We start from the raw sequence: 18583 nt of genomic DNA, 5'->3' as shown, positions 1-18583 counted from the left end.
TACGGTTCTAAATAAAATATTTCCAAAAGCAACTTAGATAAAATAAAGTTCTTGATAATGACCAAATTGTTTTAGAGTACCTTCAACAACCTAAACTCTTCCCAATCATTTAGGGTCTTCAAGCAGATCCATAGATGGCTATGCCCATGAAGAAATCGTAGAATAATTTGGTTGTAAGAAAACTTACAAGCAAAAATAAATAAATAGGATGCTAAACTCTGTTGATACATTACAGAAAAAAAATGCTATAGTAAATACTACTGAACTTGAAACCAATCTCATTTTTAAATGTGCCAGACTTTCTTCCTGCGAGCTCATCAGAATTTTCAAAGATGCATACCATACTATTTTTTGCATATTATTGCATGAAAATGTACAGTTCTCCAGGACAGCAGCAATTATTGTTTTCTCTAATTCAAACACATGCAAGACAAAGCATTTGCCTGCAAAATACAGTTCTATATCTATGCTTATGTGTTGATAAATCAAACAATGGAAGTAGATTGTGTTACGTGCAATGTTTTCTTAGTGCTTTGTGTTTTCTTGGTCGAAAATTTATAATGCACACTTTATTACCATGAGTCTTGTGTATTACATCCAAGATACTGACTTTATACCTGTCAAAAACAAGACAGTCTTTTATATACACCTAATGTAGTTAGGCTGTAAAGTGTTCCTCAAAAAGGCTCACGAGTTAAAGCCTTGGTCCCAAGCTGGAGGAACCGTGGGATTCGATCATGAGCATGCTACCCTGTTGGTGAGCCCACACTGAGTGAGATGGTAGGAGGTGGGGCCTACTTGGAAGAACGAGTTCACTCTGTCAGGGGTTGCCATAAAGGGTGATCTTGTCCTGGTCAGTCATTCAGCAGTCATTCAACATCTCTATCCCTCTTTCCCTCTTCTCTCTTTTCCTTTCCTTTTTCTTCCCACCCTCCCTTCCTGGCCACCATGAAGCCTGCAGCTATGCTACCCCAATCCCTTCCAGAGCCAGAAACAACAACAAGGCATTGAATGTGAGTTGAAATACCATGGAGGGATGATGAGGTTAACTAGTAACAGCAATACTCAGATCTTGTCCCAGTTGATTTAAGGGGATCATTTTTCAAGCACAGTTTTCTACAGGCCATATATTTTGTGATTTTGTGATAAATTACTGAACTCATACAATGCCCTGAGTATTTATATGGCTACAATAAAGACATAGAAACTCTATAGGAAGAATCGGTATGATATTTAAAGCAGGGCACAAATTAATGCTGATGGAACAGCAACAGCAGCTTAGCAAATGTTTGCCTATCAGATTTCTATAATTTTCCATTTTTCCATTCTGTTAAGACAGGTTCTCACCAAGCTGTCCAGTCCTGCTGGTTGCCTTGAATTTACATCCCTTCTAGCTCAGCCTTCTTAATACTGAAAACATTTTTAAAATGAACTTTTCATCCTATAAGAAGGAGGAAGTCGTTTCTATCACATTAGTACTGTATATACTAGTTTATTGACATTGTAAACATTACCAGTGCCCCACTAAATATTATTCTATTACCATCCTTAGTTGTTTTCTTTTCAAGGATCATTTCCTCTTGTTTTTATATTATATAAAAGTAGCTCTGTGCTTTTTAAACATTTTGCTGGACTTAGTACAGGACTATAATCCCAGCATTTATTTCTTTAGGAGTAAAACTCATCTTTATTTCACTCCAGCAACTAAGACAGAGACTGACACATGGAGAGGATGCATGTTTATGGTTGAATGAGCTACATGATTGACAAATTATATGTAGCCCAGGGATTAATATATTTATCTATATATTAATGTACGTATCAACTGGCATTGGGGGTGGGGGGAGTGACACTCATATTCACATGCAAATGAAATGAACCTATATAGTCAATACTCACGACAACTTTGACGTGTTTGGATAGATCTCTAGAACTTCTTTGTAGGAAATCAGAAAAGGCTGCCTACACCACAAGGGAAAGGAGAAAAAGAGTTCTTTGTTATATAGTTTCCACCAAATCCTTACTTCAACACAATAGACATTTCCCCAAGATTCTGCACTATGAACAAATAGAAAACAAATTCTCCTTTGGTTGAACTCAAGGTAAAATAGGGCCATGTCTGCCATGTGAAAATCTTTGTTTTCAGACTATAACCTATAATTACATTTAAGATTATAGGAGGAAGGTAAAAATGTGTGTGAATCCCAGCGTCACTTGGCAGATCTATTCTGAAGGCCCTTGTTAACATCCTACCTATCCACCAATGCTAACATCACTTTGCTTTGGTCTCCTGGGTATTTCCATTAAAAGCTCCATGTTCTGCCAAATTCTCATCCAAAAATCACTGGGTACACACCCTGCTGGAAACTATAGCCTGAACTAAGATTGTCTGTGGTGGGTGCTGTTATCAACTTAACATGGTCTCCAATCACCTGGGAAAGGAGTTTCAATCAGGGATTGTCTAGATTAAGTTGCCCTGTGTCCTGATGCCAGTTGTGGGAGTGGGGTGGCATCTTGATTAGTGGAAAGACATTTCCATTGTGGGTGGCACCTTTCCCTAGGCAGGGGATCCTGGATTGTAAAGGGGTAAAGAATTCATGTAAGTAGTAGCACAAGTGCATTTATTCCTTGCTCTCTCCTTTTGACTGTGGATGTGCTGAGACAAGCTACTTCAAGTAACTGCCACTTGACTTCCCCGAAACGGCAGAATGTTACCCAGAATTGTGAGTTGATTTTTTTTCCTTAATTTCATTCATCGGGATATGTTATCACAGAAAGGGGAAACTAAACCAGAATATTGTATATATATTTTCCCAAAAAACTATTCTTCCCAATTTCTTCTTGGACATCTGTTTTGCATCACTCCATAAAAAACCATCGACACTTAGACGGCTTAAATTTTAAACACAGCCAACACCCAACACCAACTGCCTTGCTGACCACTCAGAAAATATCTCTTCTCTTTAACTCCTTAGTGAAGATTTTAAATATGTGTGTGTGTGTGTGTGTGTGTGTGTGTGTATGGAAGTTTCTGAGGTGTGCATTAATAAGCTTGATGCTGTTAGTTTCTTTAGCATTTTCTGAATTGCCACTAAGTAATATTAATAGCTCTAAAATGAAACAATACTTACCCCTGCATAGAACATTTTATTTCGAAAACGACTATTGAATTTCTCTGGATTTGCCTCTGTAAAAGAGGAGAGGTGTTTTTGTTACTGGGACTTCATGGATGCTGGCACTCTTCTCCTGAAGTCTGGATCTGGTCTCCACCCTGAAGATCCACCAGATCCAACTCTGCTGTTAGCATCCCCTCAGTGCCAGGCCAGCTGCTTCAGTGGCCCAGTGACACAGCCTTGCAGTGAAGTGGGAGGCTGTTAGGAATGCTCAACATTGACCCCCACCTACCCCTGCCCTGTGAAAAGGCCAAGCGTGACATCCAGGAATGGAGGTTGGACAAGCTCACAAACATTAAAACTAGAGACTCTTTTAATGCAGTTTGAATCAGAGAATCAGGGGTATTTGGGACAAGGATGGACCAAAAAAAAATGTAATAAGTTCTGGGGATGTGATTCTTATCTGACATCTGAGGGCATGGCTTATGTAAACTGTGTAAAGCTTCACATGGAGATAAGGAGGATGGATCTGAACCAGCATTCATGGACAATTTGTTTTCACATTTTCAGAGTGCTCTGAACTACCACCTACTCCTTTACTGGTGAGAGACCTTGGAAGAAACGGGAATGAATGAGAGAAAAGGGTAGGGAGGGAGATACGGACGTGGAAAGTGAGATGGAGTAGGTTGGAGAGAGAGAGGGAGGGAGGGAGGATGGAGGGTCTCCTGAATAGACTCATATTACAGAAATGTTTAGTATAAAAAAAATTTAATTTTCAGTTTGTCTCTATGTGTCATTTAGTTCAAGAAGGCAAAAATGAAATAACCCATTGAATTTTCACAGGAACTTGGGGGTTCAATAAATGTCTACATAAAATGTTGTTTCCTTAGTGGTTCTTCTCTAATATAATCCCAGAATTTCACAAAAGGATCTCTGCCTTTATACCTATCCAGCAGTAGTTGCTTTTCAGGGTAGGTCTTTCTCCCAGTCATTTCTAGATAGTAAGATGACTATCAAAACACACTCCCAGTTCCAATACTGTCTAAAAACAATAGTCCCATCTGTCTAAATGAGGGGATGTAGGAGTTCACTCACCCAGACTGGTTCTAAGAAAGCATATAGGATCTCAAGCAAAAGTTCTACACAATGCTTACTGGATTATTTTCAGGATTGTTAGACTAGACTAAAAATCGTACATTGACAGAGAAACTGGATAATCTGCAAAGTTCCTAATTTAAAAAGGGTGTGTTTGTAGACACACTAGGCAGCTCAACAGGAACGTCAGCTGTGTGTTTTCTGAATCTCAAAGTTTTCCTAAACACTGTTCTCTCACAATAACGGTTCTCAACAGTATACTCTAAACACAAACCAGAGCAAAATGCTATGTGAGGTCATAAACAAAAACATAAAATGGTATAAACTGCTCTCTTGTGTCTGTTACTCTTGACCTATTTTTAAGATTTATTTTGTTATTTGTGTGTGTGTGTATGTGTGTGTGTGTGTGTGTGTGTGTGTGTGTGTGTGTGTGTGTGTGTGCCTACAAAGTCTAGAAGAGGGCATCAGATCGCCTGGAGCTGGAATTACAGATGGTTGTGAGCCACCCGACGTGAGTGCTAGGAGCTAAACCCCAGTGCTCTGAACCACTGAGCCATCTCTTCATCCCTGAGTTGTTCTGAATCAGCTTGATGGGTTTCAATTTCCATTTCCACTTGCATCAGCTCTTTTTCTGTTTTATGAAACCAGAAGTAAAATGAGAATCATTTTTTGCAACGTGTCTGAGTACATGGGCTCTAGTTTTTTGTTTTTTAATTCTAGTCTAGCTATCCAACAAGTTCTAAGAAATAAGAATGTCAGCCAGCCACAGCTATGGTGCAGAACTTTCTCAGCATACTGATACCCATAGCTAGTAAGTGACCCCTAGACCAGCCACTGACATTTATGTGCCTTAAAACTTATGGTCTGGAAATATTCACATCTCTATGTGGTTTTTCCATGAGACTCAATTTTTTAATAAAACTGAAAAGAAGATTCATTTTCTCTGGATAGATGGACGATTTCACATAAGTCTACAAAAATGGAATAAAATGGAGAAATATAGCTGAGGTTTTTGGTGACTTAACTCACACTTTTGATGATAATGAGTCATCTCAGATGTAATTTAGCTAGAAGTATTAAATATTAAAAACAGGTCTATAGAGACACATAACATCCAGAGAGCTGCCAGAAAGACAGAAAAGGAAGAGGTGAGAATTCAGTCACATGCCTTGGCCTTCAGGGTACAAGAAGAATCCTGTTCGTCCCAGGATTATGAACTTCCAAAATGAGTACTGGGCAAACCCTCTGCTTCTAAGCCACATTCCTAGCTTCAATTCCCATCTTTGCATCTTAAGCAAAAATGAGACTCAGAAAGCCAGGTCAGCCACAGCTTAGAGAAACTCAGCCTACAGCTAGAGCTGGGTCATCTCTCCCCGAGGCCAGGCCATAGGAGGAGCAAGGGAAGCAGAGGAGGGCCAGCTGATAGCAGTGGTCAGTCATCTCCATTGCTGTAAGAAGGAAGGACTGGATGGCTGAGTGTGCTTATGTGTATAATAGAAAGTAGATGTACCTTCAACAAAAGCCAAGAGTGTGAACAGTCCATTCTGCCTTCCGTACTGTCTCAAAAAAGGGAGAGGGTAGAAAAATTTGGGAAGAGGCCAATCAATGAGAAAGGTCAAGGGCTCACTCCTTCAGCAAGTGATGTCTGTCATGTGATATGATGCCAAAATGAAAGGCTGACAATATTGGCCCCATGGCTAGAAGGTTCTGTGAGTGACTAAATTCTTGGGTTAACCATTCTCATCCTCCACAAGAAGTGGGCGTGTGAAAGCAAGCTTCACTCTCTCTATTTCAACTCCATTATCCTTCAAACATCATTTATTGATCTGCTTGTAATTCTCATGGTCAGAATTCTGGGATGGGCTCAGCTGAAGCCCCTGCTGAGAGTTTGAGAAAGTGACATATGATGACACCCTCACTGATAGCCCCTGGGAGACACTACCTTTTAATTATTCAGATTGTTGGGAGAATTCATATCCTGGAAACTGCAGACTGAATCTCTCTCTGGTAGCTGCTCAAGAGTGCTCATTCTCACTAATGGACGCAGTCTGTACTCACTGGAGCTCTGACCCAGGCCACATTCAAAACCAGCATAGCAAGTCCTCACACACTGGATCTCTGACTTCCTTTCTGTCCCCCTCTGCTGCTTTTAGGGGCTCACATGATTATACTGGATCCATGCAGATAATCTAGGACTGTATTCTGATATGAAAGCCAGCTTTGTTTACAGGAGTGAGGTTCTCCTATTGTATTGAGCAATAGCCACAGGTATAACCGGAGGTGATAACTGCCACGGGAGGCAAGACTGCTGTAGACCACCTTCCAGCCCTCACGACTCATACTCCTCCTACTTGAAAAGGGTATTTAGTGCCTAAGATGTCCGCAAGGGTCCCAGTTCACTGTAGCACCAACTGACAGCCCATATCTGCAGATTCAACAACGAGGTATTAGCATACTGCTTGTCATCGCTGATCTCCATGTAACACCACCATATTCCTCAGAAGGCCTTGAAATCCCATTTCATAAAAGACTGCCCATGGAAGGAAGATTGGTTCACCTCCTTGGATATATTCCATTTATATCCAATTATTAAAATTCAAAAATGAAGAATCTAATAATTCTGCAAACTTGTAAAACAAAAGTTTGGTCATTAATTAGTGTACTAAAAAATAAATACCTCCCAAATTATAAACAGACTTCTTTCTAAAATAACACTCCTGGCTGTGCAGAACTGGGTCACTGCACTCTCAAGACCTACATACACATTTTGCCAATCTGTACTTTGGCAAGCAAGGTTCCCATACCAGAGTTTTCCCGCTCACCTACAGTTTCATTACCACCTGTAATTCAAATTTTATATTAAAAAATACTTCCTCTTTTCTGTATCAACTCCCATTAAGACCTTTCTTAAATACCCTTTACCTTCTAAGATGTCTTTTTGTTTTTTATCAATATCATTTTCAGGCTACAGAAAAGTCATCCCCTGTGCAAGGACTTCCCATCAAAATCATGAGGAGGAGAAGCGTGTGTGCTCCTCTGTGCTTTTCCTTCCTGCCTGAAATGACTGTGCATGTGTTAGCTCCTCTCTGCTACCCCAGTTCTCCTTTCTTTTCTATACATATTACCCTTACCTATTCTGGAAACTTCTTCCACATCTGTGACCAATCCTGCTGAATCCCTGCAGTGTTTACTGTCTGCACAACTCATCTGTACTGTATATTCCTTCTATTGCTACTTCCTTTTTACTTAGCAATGGGGTCTTATCCTCCAATGGAGGATACAGTACACTCTGCTACTGTAACAGTCACTGATACCATTGGATGGTGAGCTGGGAATATATAAAAAAATAAATAAATAAGATGCAGTCTCTTATCCTTATGGGTTATAGAGTGGGGGGCGGGTCTGAAAATGAAGAGTATGACATCATCAGGAGTATCTTGACATGTACCGGGGCTCACTGTCACCCTACTGTTAGGTGTGATCTGACATCGTTTACATTGTCATGCCAGGAAGTTTGGGGGTTACATCAGCTGAATCAAATCAGACTGCACAGACACTTAGCTAGTTTTAACCAGTTCTTCTGTGTGTACAGTAGTGCAATGAGCCTGTGCTCCAGACACAGTGTGGCTGAGTGGGCTGCAGACAGATGATCAAGATGGAAGGAAGGTTAGAGCCAGTGAGGACTTATCTAGAACAAGCTGCCTGAGCTCTGGAGCCCTGACCAGTAGCATGCAGTGTGTCTCAGCACCATCCACAACAAGGGTGAAGTTTAGCAAAAGCGCACTGCACATAGCAGCCTCTTGATGGAAATCTGTCTATTGTCTGTGATATGAATCATGGAAGTCACAGTCCTTTGAGTCACATTATCTGTGTGTCTCTGTATAATTGGTGAAAGCAGTCCATTGGAAATCAGATTTAAATGTAGCTTCCTCTAGAGTCATAAGTGTATTTCCTGACCTTGTGCATAAGATTCAATTCCTCTGAATCATAACTTCGACGAGGCAGTGATACGATAGCAGCAGAGCTCTAAGTTAGATATGTTTAATATCCATGTCCAAAGAGTGACAATCTCATTCACACGGCTGGGGAAATGATAGCTGAGTTTGTCACTGACAGCTATAATCTTTGTTAGCATGCCCAAACACTAATGTATTGGGATATTTTCTATGTACTTCCTCAAGCACTGTTATAACACAGCACTGATGACGGCACCAGGCAATACTCCAAGTGACAGTTACAGGACCAGTGTCCTGACATCCCCAAATCCTCTCGCAAACACTGCACTTTCTCATGCATACATAACAAGAGTTCATCCAAGAATGCTTCAGCCACATTGGGAAGAATCAGTACTCTATTTCCAACCAAGTACGGCATACCTTCAATCCAATCAAACATAGAGACTCAGATTGTCATGTTTACCCCCTTAATCCACAAAGTCAAACAAAATACCAAGACTGCCTTCACTCCCTGCCTGCCTTTCAGCTGGCAATTTAAAAGCCATCTGCATAGCAACAATTCTAATGAACTGTTCCAAAACAAATGTGATTTTAATTGCACCTTCTAAAAGAAATACTATGTAAGTAGCTATGTTAAGAACTGTCCATTTGATGGGATGTTTCCCATTTAAGCCAAAATTCCTTTCTCTGCGGTTACATTTTTAAGACTCTGCCTTCACGCGATTGATATTTGTTATTCTTTACATATAGATGGGTTGGCATAATTCCCATTTCGAGTAACATATTTTCCTGATATTATCCAATCCAATTTTTTTCATAATGCCTCTCATGAGACTTTGAGTCACCCTCAAGGTATTTCGCAACACATTATACAACTTGTCTTGAAGCCTTAACTTGCAAGTGAGTGGAGCTCATGACATCCCAGGATCCAAGCTGAGGAGCTATTCACAGTTAAGAAAAGTGAATCTTCTCTGGAGGTATGCCCCAGGAAAAGCTGTCCATGTGTCCATGGATGGCCACATACTCATGTGCACATGGGCCACACTCATCAGACTCAGTTGGTAAGAGGGGAGAAGGAAGAGGGGACATGAAGGTAAGTGGGGGTTGGGGGTGGGAGATATGTTATAGGCAATCCAGGGGGAGAGGGCAAGAAGAGAGTGTGGTACATATGATTAAGATAGACACATAGATAGACAGACAGACAGACAAACATGGCTGTCAAAGAATAAATAAAAATATTTAAAAAAAATAAAATAAGCACCAAGCCTTAGCAATAAACTTCCAATGTTAATATTTAGAATTTGGCATTCTTTAGTCAACTGGTGTTCTTACAAAGGAATTCTTTTGTAAACCACATTCCTTTGTCCTGTGGTACCTCTCTGTGCTCTCCTCATTCTGATTCATAAAAATTCCATCCTAGTACAGAGGTGTATAACATTAGAACAACTTTCAAAATTATTAGGGCCCAAAAAACAAGTTCCCTTGAATGAGCTTATCCAGGCCCCCTTACCCAGTTAGGCCTCTTTTCACTCCTGGACGCCTAGTTTTGGAAATTTGTGTATTTGCGATACTGTATCATTTTACAAGTATTGTTAAGAAACTTGTGAATCTTATTATTAAGGAATCAAGATGCGTAAGACCTCAAGGACAAGGATATAGGAGGCACGTGCTGCCGTGCACAGGCCAGATGGACTCCTCTGTCAACATGGGAAAAAGATCAATCACCAGCGGACTCCTCACATAGGTCTCCGGGAATACAACCCTCCCCCCCGCCCCCTGGCCCGACCAGGCGATAGCAGGATGGTGCTAGTTTGTGCGTATTTCTGATTTGAAGCATTTAAGGTCCTTTCATGATCCATCTATTCCACCTGTGATTTTTCCAGATTTTCAGAGAAGAAACACACACTACAGTTCCTTCTTCATTTGGTATTATTGTTCTTCCTTAATGCAGAATCCAGTTCCACAGACACTTTCTCCTATTAGCCTTAGGGACGCCTGAAGGACCAGACCTGATGGAACCAGTTGGGGCTTCCCAGTTGGCGTTTCAGCTGTATTTTGAATTCTAATGACTGGAACCCCTAGAGCGCCACTGTGGGTGTCTAGAGTATAAGACTTAGACTTTTCTTCACCTGATTACCACAACCTGAACTTGGGGTCCTAGTTTACAGTCCTCTGTGTTTGAGGTTTGGGGGTCTGAAACCACTTGAGCCCTGCAGAGCATCTGGAAATGAAGGAAACAGTTGCTCGCTGATAACTCTGACGTTGGTCTCCCAAGCTTCAGATCTTTCATAACTATGTCTCAGCTACATCTAAACACATGCACAAGGAGTGAGGCACTAACACAGCTGTAGATCAAAGACAAAGGCAAAGGAATAGGCAGAGTGCAAGAGACAGGAAAGAGAGAGAGAGAGAGAGAGAAACACAGAGACTGTGATCAAACTAAATCTTAAATTTTCTCAATTCTGAATGAATAAGAAAATTCAGATGAAATGTTTTACTGATCCATCCTCTTCTCATATAAATATGTATTTATTTTTATGCATATGTAATATTGTTTTAGTTTTTAAATTTTTTTGTTGGAAATTTTCATATGTGTGTACAACAGATCATTAATATGTTCACCTCCAATACCCCTGCCCCACGGCCCTCCCAACACACCTCCTTCCCAATTTTATGTGTAATCCATTAAGTCCAATTGGTAATTAGTGTTGCACATAGACATGGGACTTTCCACTGTTTCTTGCCCTACCTACCAAGGACTATAACCCCAACAAAAGTGTTCTCCCATCAGCTGCCAATTCACCTTACTCACTCCATACGAGTTCTCCCGGAGTCTTGGCCAAGCATCTTCTCATGCCTGGAGTTACTACAGCCTTACTCTTACTTGCCTCAGCCAGTGAATGTCCCAGAACCTTCCTAGCTACCTTACCACCATCCTGCCCCTTTCTCTCAAAATAAAAGACCCGCAGTCCCCTGTATGCCGACATGCCTGTTTCTTTCCTTTTCATCTCTCCTAATACATTTCAAAGACTCTGGATATACACTATTAAACTTTAATCACTGGTGGCTCATGAAGCTAAGTACATCCTAATTAGTAAAGAAATCCTTCTTTATCTACGAGTTTTATTTCCTTCAAATCTTCCATCCAAAGTTGGGGAGGTGCCTCAGTGGCAGAGGACTTGCCCCCCATGTGCAAAGCCCTGGTTTTGATTCTCAGCACATCATGTAAGAGTCAAATGTAAAGATTAATATCCCATGTCTTGGAATGAGCCTCTGTCCCTTCTCTTGTGCTCTTAGACAGCTAGGTCTATTTATAGTAAGCTCCTACCTGGTCCAGCTCCTAGGGTCATTGTGAAGGTTAACATGTAACAGTTGGGAAGCACAATGCAGACATGCAAGTAATATGCAAGCAAAAAAGGAACGTGGAGAACACCGCTAGAAACTTCCTCCCAGGGAGATGGAAACGGGACACATCCTCACCTCGGGATTCATGGAACTCCAATGTGACGTGAGCATCAAATCCAAGGCTGAAGTAATTATTGAAGACATTCAGAGGAAGCTGCAAGAATGGACAAATTCGTCATTATTAACAGCCAACGGAGACCCAACACCCTGTCTCTGAGGCAGCCTGTGGGACACAGATAAATCACATCCTACAGCAAAGGGTGTTTACAGACAAGATACAGGGGCTCTAGAACTAACTCGTTAGTGAAAGCTCAAATCAAAAGATTCCACAAATCACAAACTATACAGGAATAAGGAACACAAATACAAATTACTAAGTAAGAGCCATTCTTGTGCATAGGACAGTAAGTTTGTTAAGCTGAGGGGTGCTCATCTGTACCAGATATAAAGAGATTGATTCCATGTGAATTTAGACAATAAATTTGATTTCTAGATCCAGTCTAATTTCCTTAATCAATGTGTGATTTTTTTCAAGAGCTTTATATCCAACACATAAATACTGCAGCCTAAAATAAACAATTCACATGTACTCGATTTTTAAAGGATTTTTTTTTTGTTTTGCTTTCACAAACCTCATATAAAAAAAGAAAGCAGTGAGTGCCATTTGATTCAGCCACTGCTGATACCAACAGGAAACAACAGAAATATATCATATATTCCATATATAATATATGAAATCACATATACTATATATATGTAATATATTAAAATGTATAATTCAGATTCCCTTTTAATTGGTTAAACCCATATCTTTAATATGACATCTGTAACAATTATATATAAGCCCTAGTATTTTATGCTCTGAGTCTCTGACTTTTATTGTGAACTAGCAAGAAGAATTGTTGTGAAGCCAAAGTGCCCATGACGTCATCTAAAAGCTTCAGTTCAATACTAGAACAACCAGAAAAGCACAAAGAAAGTGCAAGGAAGAAAATAAAATGATTACCCCACATTTCTTTCCATGGTTTAGAATGCAAGGTAAATGCTAAACTGAAAAGAGGCAATGTTCCCAGATCATTGTCAGGTTTATGTTCCAAACTGAATTGTACCCTTTTATTAATAGAAATGCATGTTGAGACCTTCAACATTTCAAAAGTCATTTTTTAGAGTACACTTCTTACTGATTAGAAAGATTTCCTGCTAAGTTGAAGCGAAAACATTATCCCATTAAAATAGATGACAGGGGTAGACTGCCTTAATTTCTGTCTCTTGTGGAAAGAAAGGACCCCACACTGAAGCCCCTCAGACTGAATCTTCGTGCTTCAGAGGCTGCAGCAGCCCTTAGAAGCAATTCCAACAAGCTAGTTCAGGGAGCAGGGAGAAACTCGGGATACATACCAATGCCAAAATCATGTCTAACTCTCTTGGCTTTGTATTTGAGAATGTCCAGTCCCTGCGCTTAAACAAAACCCCAGCCCCTGAAAGGATAGCATGGTGTTTGTGCCAAAAGCACAGAAACATTCTACCATTTATATTATTTTGGCTACAATTCTAACCCATGTCTTAGCAGCCACTGATAGCTAAAGAAAACATCTGGACACAATTCCCTAAGTAATATTCCAATTTAGACTGTTTTTAAGGTATTCACATTTTCCAGGAAAATGTGCCCCAATTTTCTACATATCCCCAAACTCCATCCCCAAAGCCCTTTAATTATCTGGATTGACGTTCTCTGGCTGCATCAAGAAGTCTTTCCATTTCTCAAGCTTTTGGGAAAAGAGTTAAATTGTAGGCCTCGCCAGTCCACATTTAGCAGAATGGCCTGAAATTTTCCATGTCAGTAGAAGGCCCCCCTCCTTCTAATTTGGTGGTATTCTATTCAATCTTGATCAGTCACAAAAACAGTTAAAAGTTTCCCATATGATTAAACAATGTTCAATTGTGAACTCAAATTCAAGTGAGCAATTCTGATGTGTCATAGAAGATTTATTAATTTCAGTATTGGCATTTAGGTTAAACAAACAACAAACAAACACTGGATATAAAGAGAGATGTTTAAGCCAAATAAGACATCTGAGTGTCTAACATAATTGCTCAGGACTGCAGTAAGCAATGAACTTGTGCTCAGTGGATGGATCCAAACTAGCAAGGATGTTATTGGAAGTGCAGGTGCGGGGTCCTTATCCCTACATTAACTTACTCTGACTCTCTGGAGAGAGACTTATCATGTTCATTCTAACAAGCAGAGCAACGGATTCTTAAGCCTACAGAATTATGGCCATGGTGTCATGGAAGAAAGGCAAGACGTGACAGGGAGGGGATGCCTACTCAGAGGTATAATCAAGTTAACCAGAGACCGGGGTCACAACTTAGGCTCGGATGCTGAGGAGAAGCTGCACGGTAGTTTATTTACAACAATGGCCTTGATTTGGGCTGGGCAATTTTCACCATAAAAACTCAGTCACCAAAAGAAAACACCAAGACAGACTACTTATTTAGGCAAGTCCCAAGTCTATGAGGCAGCTGGCTTAGATGATACCAGCTACACAGAAGAGATATTTGATGTCAGGCCAGCAATTGCTAAGGTTTTCCTCCTACTGAAAGGCCATTTGCCTAATGCTTAGGAACATACACAAACTCCACCATCCCATAGGCCGTCTGCACCTAGCTCAAGAGATTAACAAATGTTTATATGCTTTCCCAGTGTGGAGCTGAAGACAGAGAACAGGTCCCATAGCTCTGGAACAAGTACAATATCTGAGCCCTGAAGGGTCTGTAGGGAGCATTCAGAGAGGGAGCTGGTGACAGTATGCTCAGCCCTAGGAGCCAGAGACCCAGAGCTATCTTGTTATCTTCTAGAAGGCAGGGCCCATAGTGGTATCCTGGAATGTATGTCTCACTGCTCAAGCAGATGCCCAGGGCTCCATCAGTGGAAGGAGTTTCCTCCACCTTAAGTTTATTTCTATTTTTATTGATTTTCATGCATGTGTGTGTGTGTGTGTGTGTGTGTGTGTGTGTGTGTGCACATATAGGCCAGGGTCTACAGAAATCAGAAGAGGGGGCCAGATTCCCTGGAGCTGGAGTACCAGATAACTGTGAAGCAGCCAATATGAGTGCCAGGAACTGAACTCCTGTCCTCTGCAGGAGCTGTGAGCACTCTTAACAGCTAAGACACCACTCCGGTCCCCAAAGGAATTGCTGTCTAACCTTACACACGCCATCTTCAAGTTCTTCGGGCGGCAAGTCTGGGTTTCTCTCTACATGGAGGTTCCAGCGATCCAACTGTACAATGGTCCCATCTTCCACCTGGCACAGGATCTTAGAAACAGGCTCATCGGTGTAACCCTAAGGACAGAATCAGAGCACAGACCCTTGCTGTCTGGGTCAGAAAGCCCTGCAGTGGGTGCCCCAACAAGGCAGGATGTGGTCAGTCATAATCCCACTGCTTTTAAGCCATCAAAACTGGAAGAGTGAATGACTTTCCCCTCTACGTGCTTTAAGATAATGTTTCAAGGAAGGCACTAGTTTTGTCTGACCTGAGCTGAGGAACTCCTTGCAGCCAGCAAGAGCCAGTGAAGGTCATGCTGGATAACTACATTTACTGGAGTGAACAGCATGATTCCCAAGCCCCTTGCTGGAGGAATTTGGGGGCACCCATAAGTGTGTGGGCAGGGGTAAAAGGGAGAAAGCATAAAGGAAGATTGAATGTTCTCTCTCCTTCACCAATAGCTGATCTTGTGTTAGGACACCACCCATCTGTGGCCTGAGGCAAGTCAGCCTGAGAAGCAGGGACGAGGAGAACAGCCCTCTACTGAAGGAGTGTTTGTGACAGCATTGTTATTCTAGGTATTCAAATACTGGATTTGGGTAGTACATTTATTTTTATACCAGCCACTTAAAAAGAGAAAAAGGTAAGGCAAAATATAACAAGAATAACAAAAGATAAGCTAACTTGGCTAAGGGCCAAATCAGTGTCTGCTATGGATCTGTCATATGGAGTGACCATGAAGATCCTTGTCATATGAAACAGATATCAAGCAAAAACCTAATAAGAGGGGTCTAGGGAGCTAGCAATGGACATTAATTATTTTTTAAGAATATTTGAATTTATTCTCCCACAATTTCGTACACCTATATACTGTATTTTGATCATATTCCCCTATTATCCTGTTACCTGTTTTCATGCCCTCCTCATCAAAGCTTCCTCCTTACAACTAGCCCTCTTCAGCTCCCACATCTTCTTCTTATGGTTCACTGAGCTAAACTGGAATTCCCGGGTTGAGTGTGAGTGTGGGGTCATTAAGTGGGGCTGAGCTATTTACCAGGGACTACACCACGGAATAGAAATTACTGCCTCCATCAGCTTTTAGTACCAATAGCTCCTGGTCTGGCATGTTAGTGTCTGGTGGCTTCTTTTAGTTTAGTACAAGATAGATATATACATGAAATGGCCAGTTAGTAACAGGTGGGGCTTCCCTCACACCTTCCAGAGAATGGTACGCAATGGGAGGGACAATCAAGATACCAGTCTCATCAAACCTACAATAAGGATCATCAGAAAACCTCCATGTTCAAAAGAAGTAGTGACTGACTCAAAGGATAAGTCTTAATTCTAAAGCAGATTTGCCATTATGGCCAGGGCTGAGGGTCAGGATGACCGGAGATTGGCAGGACTGTTTCCCATGACCACTTGAGACTGACCCATTGGCCGTGCCCTGGTAGATACTTCAACACTCAACATATCTGTGCACTAACCATGTGTTTTCTTCACACTCAACCCCTCCTCCCTGGATGATTCTAAGTCTAAAGTGAAGAAATGACAAAGAAACAGGCAATTTGAGTCCCACTTCTAACGTTGTCCCTCTGATAGCAGCAGCTTATTGCTTCTAGTGGCAAGCACAGAGTGATTTGTGGGTCTGGCTTGCTCCTCCATGTTAAGGGCAGCCGCCTCCAGTTCTTACCCCTCCCCAGTTGAGTGTCCGAGCCAGGTCATTCCCAGTCCCCAGTGGAAGCACCCCCACAGGAGGCTGTGGGCTCAGCTGCAGCTCGTCCAGGATCGAGAGGATCCAGCCCACCTACAGACACATTGGGGGCCAGAAGGGAGAAGAGAAAGACAATAAGTCATCAGGAAGGAACTTGAGGAGGCGTGGAAAGGTCAGAATGCTTAAAACACATGTTTCATACAGTGGTCAGACAACAGAAAGCCTGCTTACTTCAAGTGCTTTCAAAATGGTCAAACCTTAAATAGGAAAAAGACCTCTTTATGCATGCTTTATTATATAATCAAATGGGGACTCATAAATCTGCATGTTTATCTAGAAAGATACTTTAAATTTTAGGAGAATTTAAGGTCATTTAGATGGGGTAATAGAACAGAGTACCAGAGAGAATATAAAATTCAGAATCAGACTAAATTCCAATGCAGCTCATACAGGCTACATAACCTTGATTAAACTGCATAACTTTACAGAGACTAATTTATTTGATTTTCAAAATGAGATAATGAGACCTACTTCACAGGGTCGTGTACAGCTTAAACCACAACGCATATAAAGACTGTAAACTGGTCTATGGCCAATACAGGCCCTCGTTGCATGACCACCCTCCACGGCATCATTTTGGAAACTCGTAGTTTTCCTAATTGTCCCTAAAATCTCTTTTATGATTCACTATGGAGACAAGACTGTGCATAGACTTAATGTCTCATATAAATCTAAACAGAAATCACATACTAGGATCACAAGCCCCACTTAATCTGTGTTCTAGAAGAAAAAAAATCCTTTGAATTTAGCCATATCACAATACAAACAGCTCCTAACCTCAGCATAGCAAAAAGAAACCTACATGTCTTTATGATGTCACACAGACCCACGTTCCATAGGTCTCCCTAATAATTTTCAACTATGGCTTACATGGTGGAAGTACAGATGGCACATATCAAGAAGAGATTATGTTAAAGGTTATGACTTCAGTTCCGGTTGCATATTAACCCATTTTACCTCGAATGGGGGGGGGGGGCATCCTACTATAAGCCACTTAAAATTCTTCTCCTATTCTCTGACAGATGAGCTTTATCCTCTTAGTGTCCCATTCCAGAGCTCAGCAAAACAGTGACATGTTTTAGTCTATACTTGTATGAGTGTCATGGGGTTGTCTTTTAACAACATGCTAGCATTGCATTTAATGAGCGCTACCAACTACATGCACAACAGAGCAGAACAGCTAAAATAACGAGATTAATGAGCTGGGCTATGCTGGAGAAGACAAAATGGCTGCCCTCAGAGTTCACGCTAGCAGAAGATGGTACACTGATTACAATCTCTATGCTATCCCCGAGCAACATCACATTATTGAACTTCAAAAATGTCAAGACAAAGCCATTACTATATGCCAACATAAAAAGACTCCGTAAGATAGTTTAATTTTAGTTTCCACGTTGTAAGGGAGTTGAATGATAGAGTGGCATTAGCACTGCATCATTTATACATGAGGACTGCCGTTCATAACGAGGTAAGACTAACACCAGTTAGTGAGGCCAGCATTTTTAGTGCCGCAGAGGAATACGTTTTCATAAGGAGGTGAGGGTCGCAAGGCCTGCCAGCACAAGCCCACAGTTGCAAACTTCTCAGGAGGCTGAGGGAGGAGGATGGTGAGTGAGGCCAACCTAGGCAATTTATGAAGCCCGATCTCAGGACAAAACAAAATAAAGAGGTGAGTGGGGTGTGTAGCTCGATGGGAAATCTCCTGCTGGCATGCCCCAAGACCTCCCTAGGTTCACTTTCTAAAACCGACAAACTACTAACTGACTCAATAATACCAAACCTGGTACTGGGAATGGCCTGACTACCTTAGAGGCAGCAATATGTGATTTTTTGACATCTCTGGATGTAGAGAAAGCTCCAAAATTCACTACATGTGACACACTACAAACACATATCTTCCTAAGTGTTAAGAAGCCATTCCTGGACCATCCTTAGATTGTGACCTGGATTTCTTTAGCTCTTTTTGCTCACA

General features: G+C 41.2%; 1 protein-coding gene across 7 annotated transcripts in view; it reads right to left on the bottom strand.

Moving 5' to 3' along the window:
• Positions 1-18583, bottom strand: part of Dgki (diacylglycerol kinase iota) — a 449800-nt gene that overhangs the window by 171367 nt on the left and 259850 nt on the right. For all 7 annotated transcript variants that reach the window (XM_029478766.2, XM_085840737.1, XM_029478767.2 and 4 more), the window contains 5 exons: positions 16531-16644; positions 14777-14914; positions 11645-11723; positions 3132-3187; positions 1900-1962 (listed from right to left, as the gene is read on the bottom strand). In XM_029478766.2, the coding sequence (XP_029334626.2) occupies positions 1900-1962; positions 3132-3187; positions 11645-11723; positions 14777-14914; positions 16531-16644 (450 nt within the window). The remainder of the gene's footprint in view (positions 1-1899; positions 1963-3131; positions 3188-11644; positions 11724-14776; positions 14915-16530; positions 16645-18583) is intronic.

Source organism: Mus caroli, unplaced genomic scaffold, assembly GCF_978045245.1.
Source record: "Mus caroli unplaced genomic scaffold, Mus_caroli_1 scaffold_7, whole genome shotgun sequence".
Lineage (NCBI taxonomy): Eukaryota > Metazoa > Chordata > Mammalia > Rodentia > Muridae > Mus > Mus caroli.
This window is presented reverse-complemented; position numbering and strand designations above follow the sequence as displayed.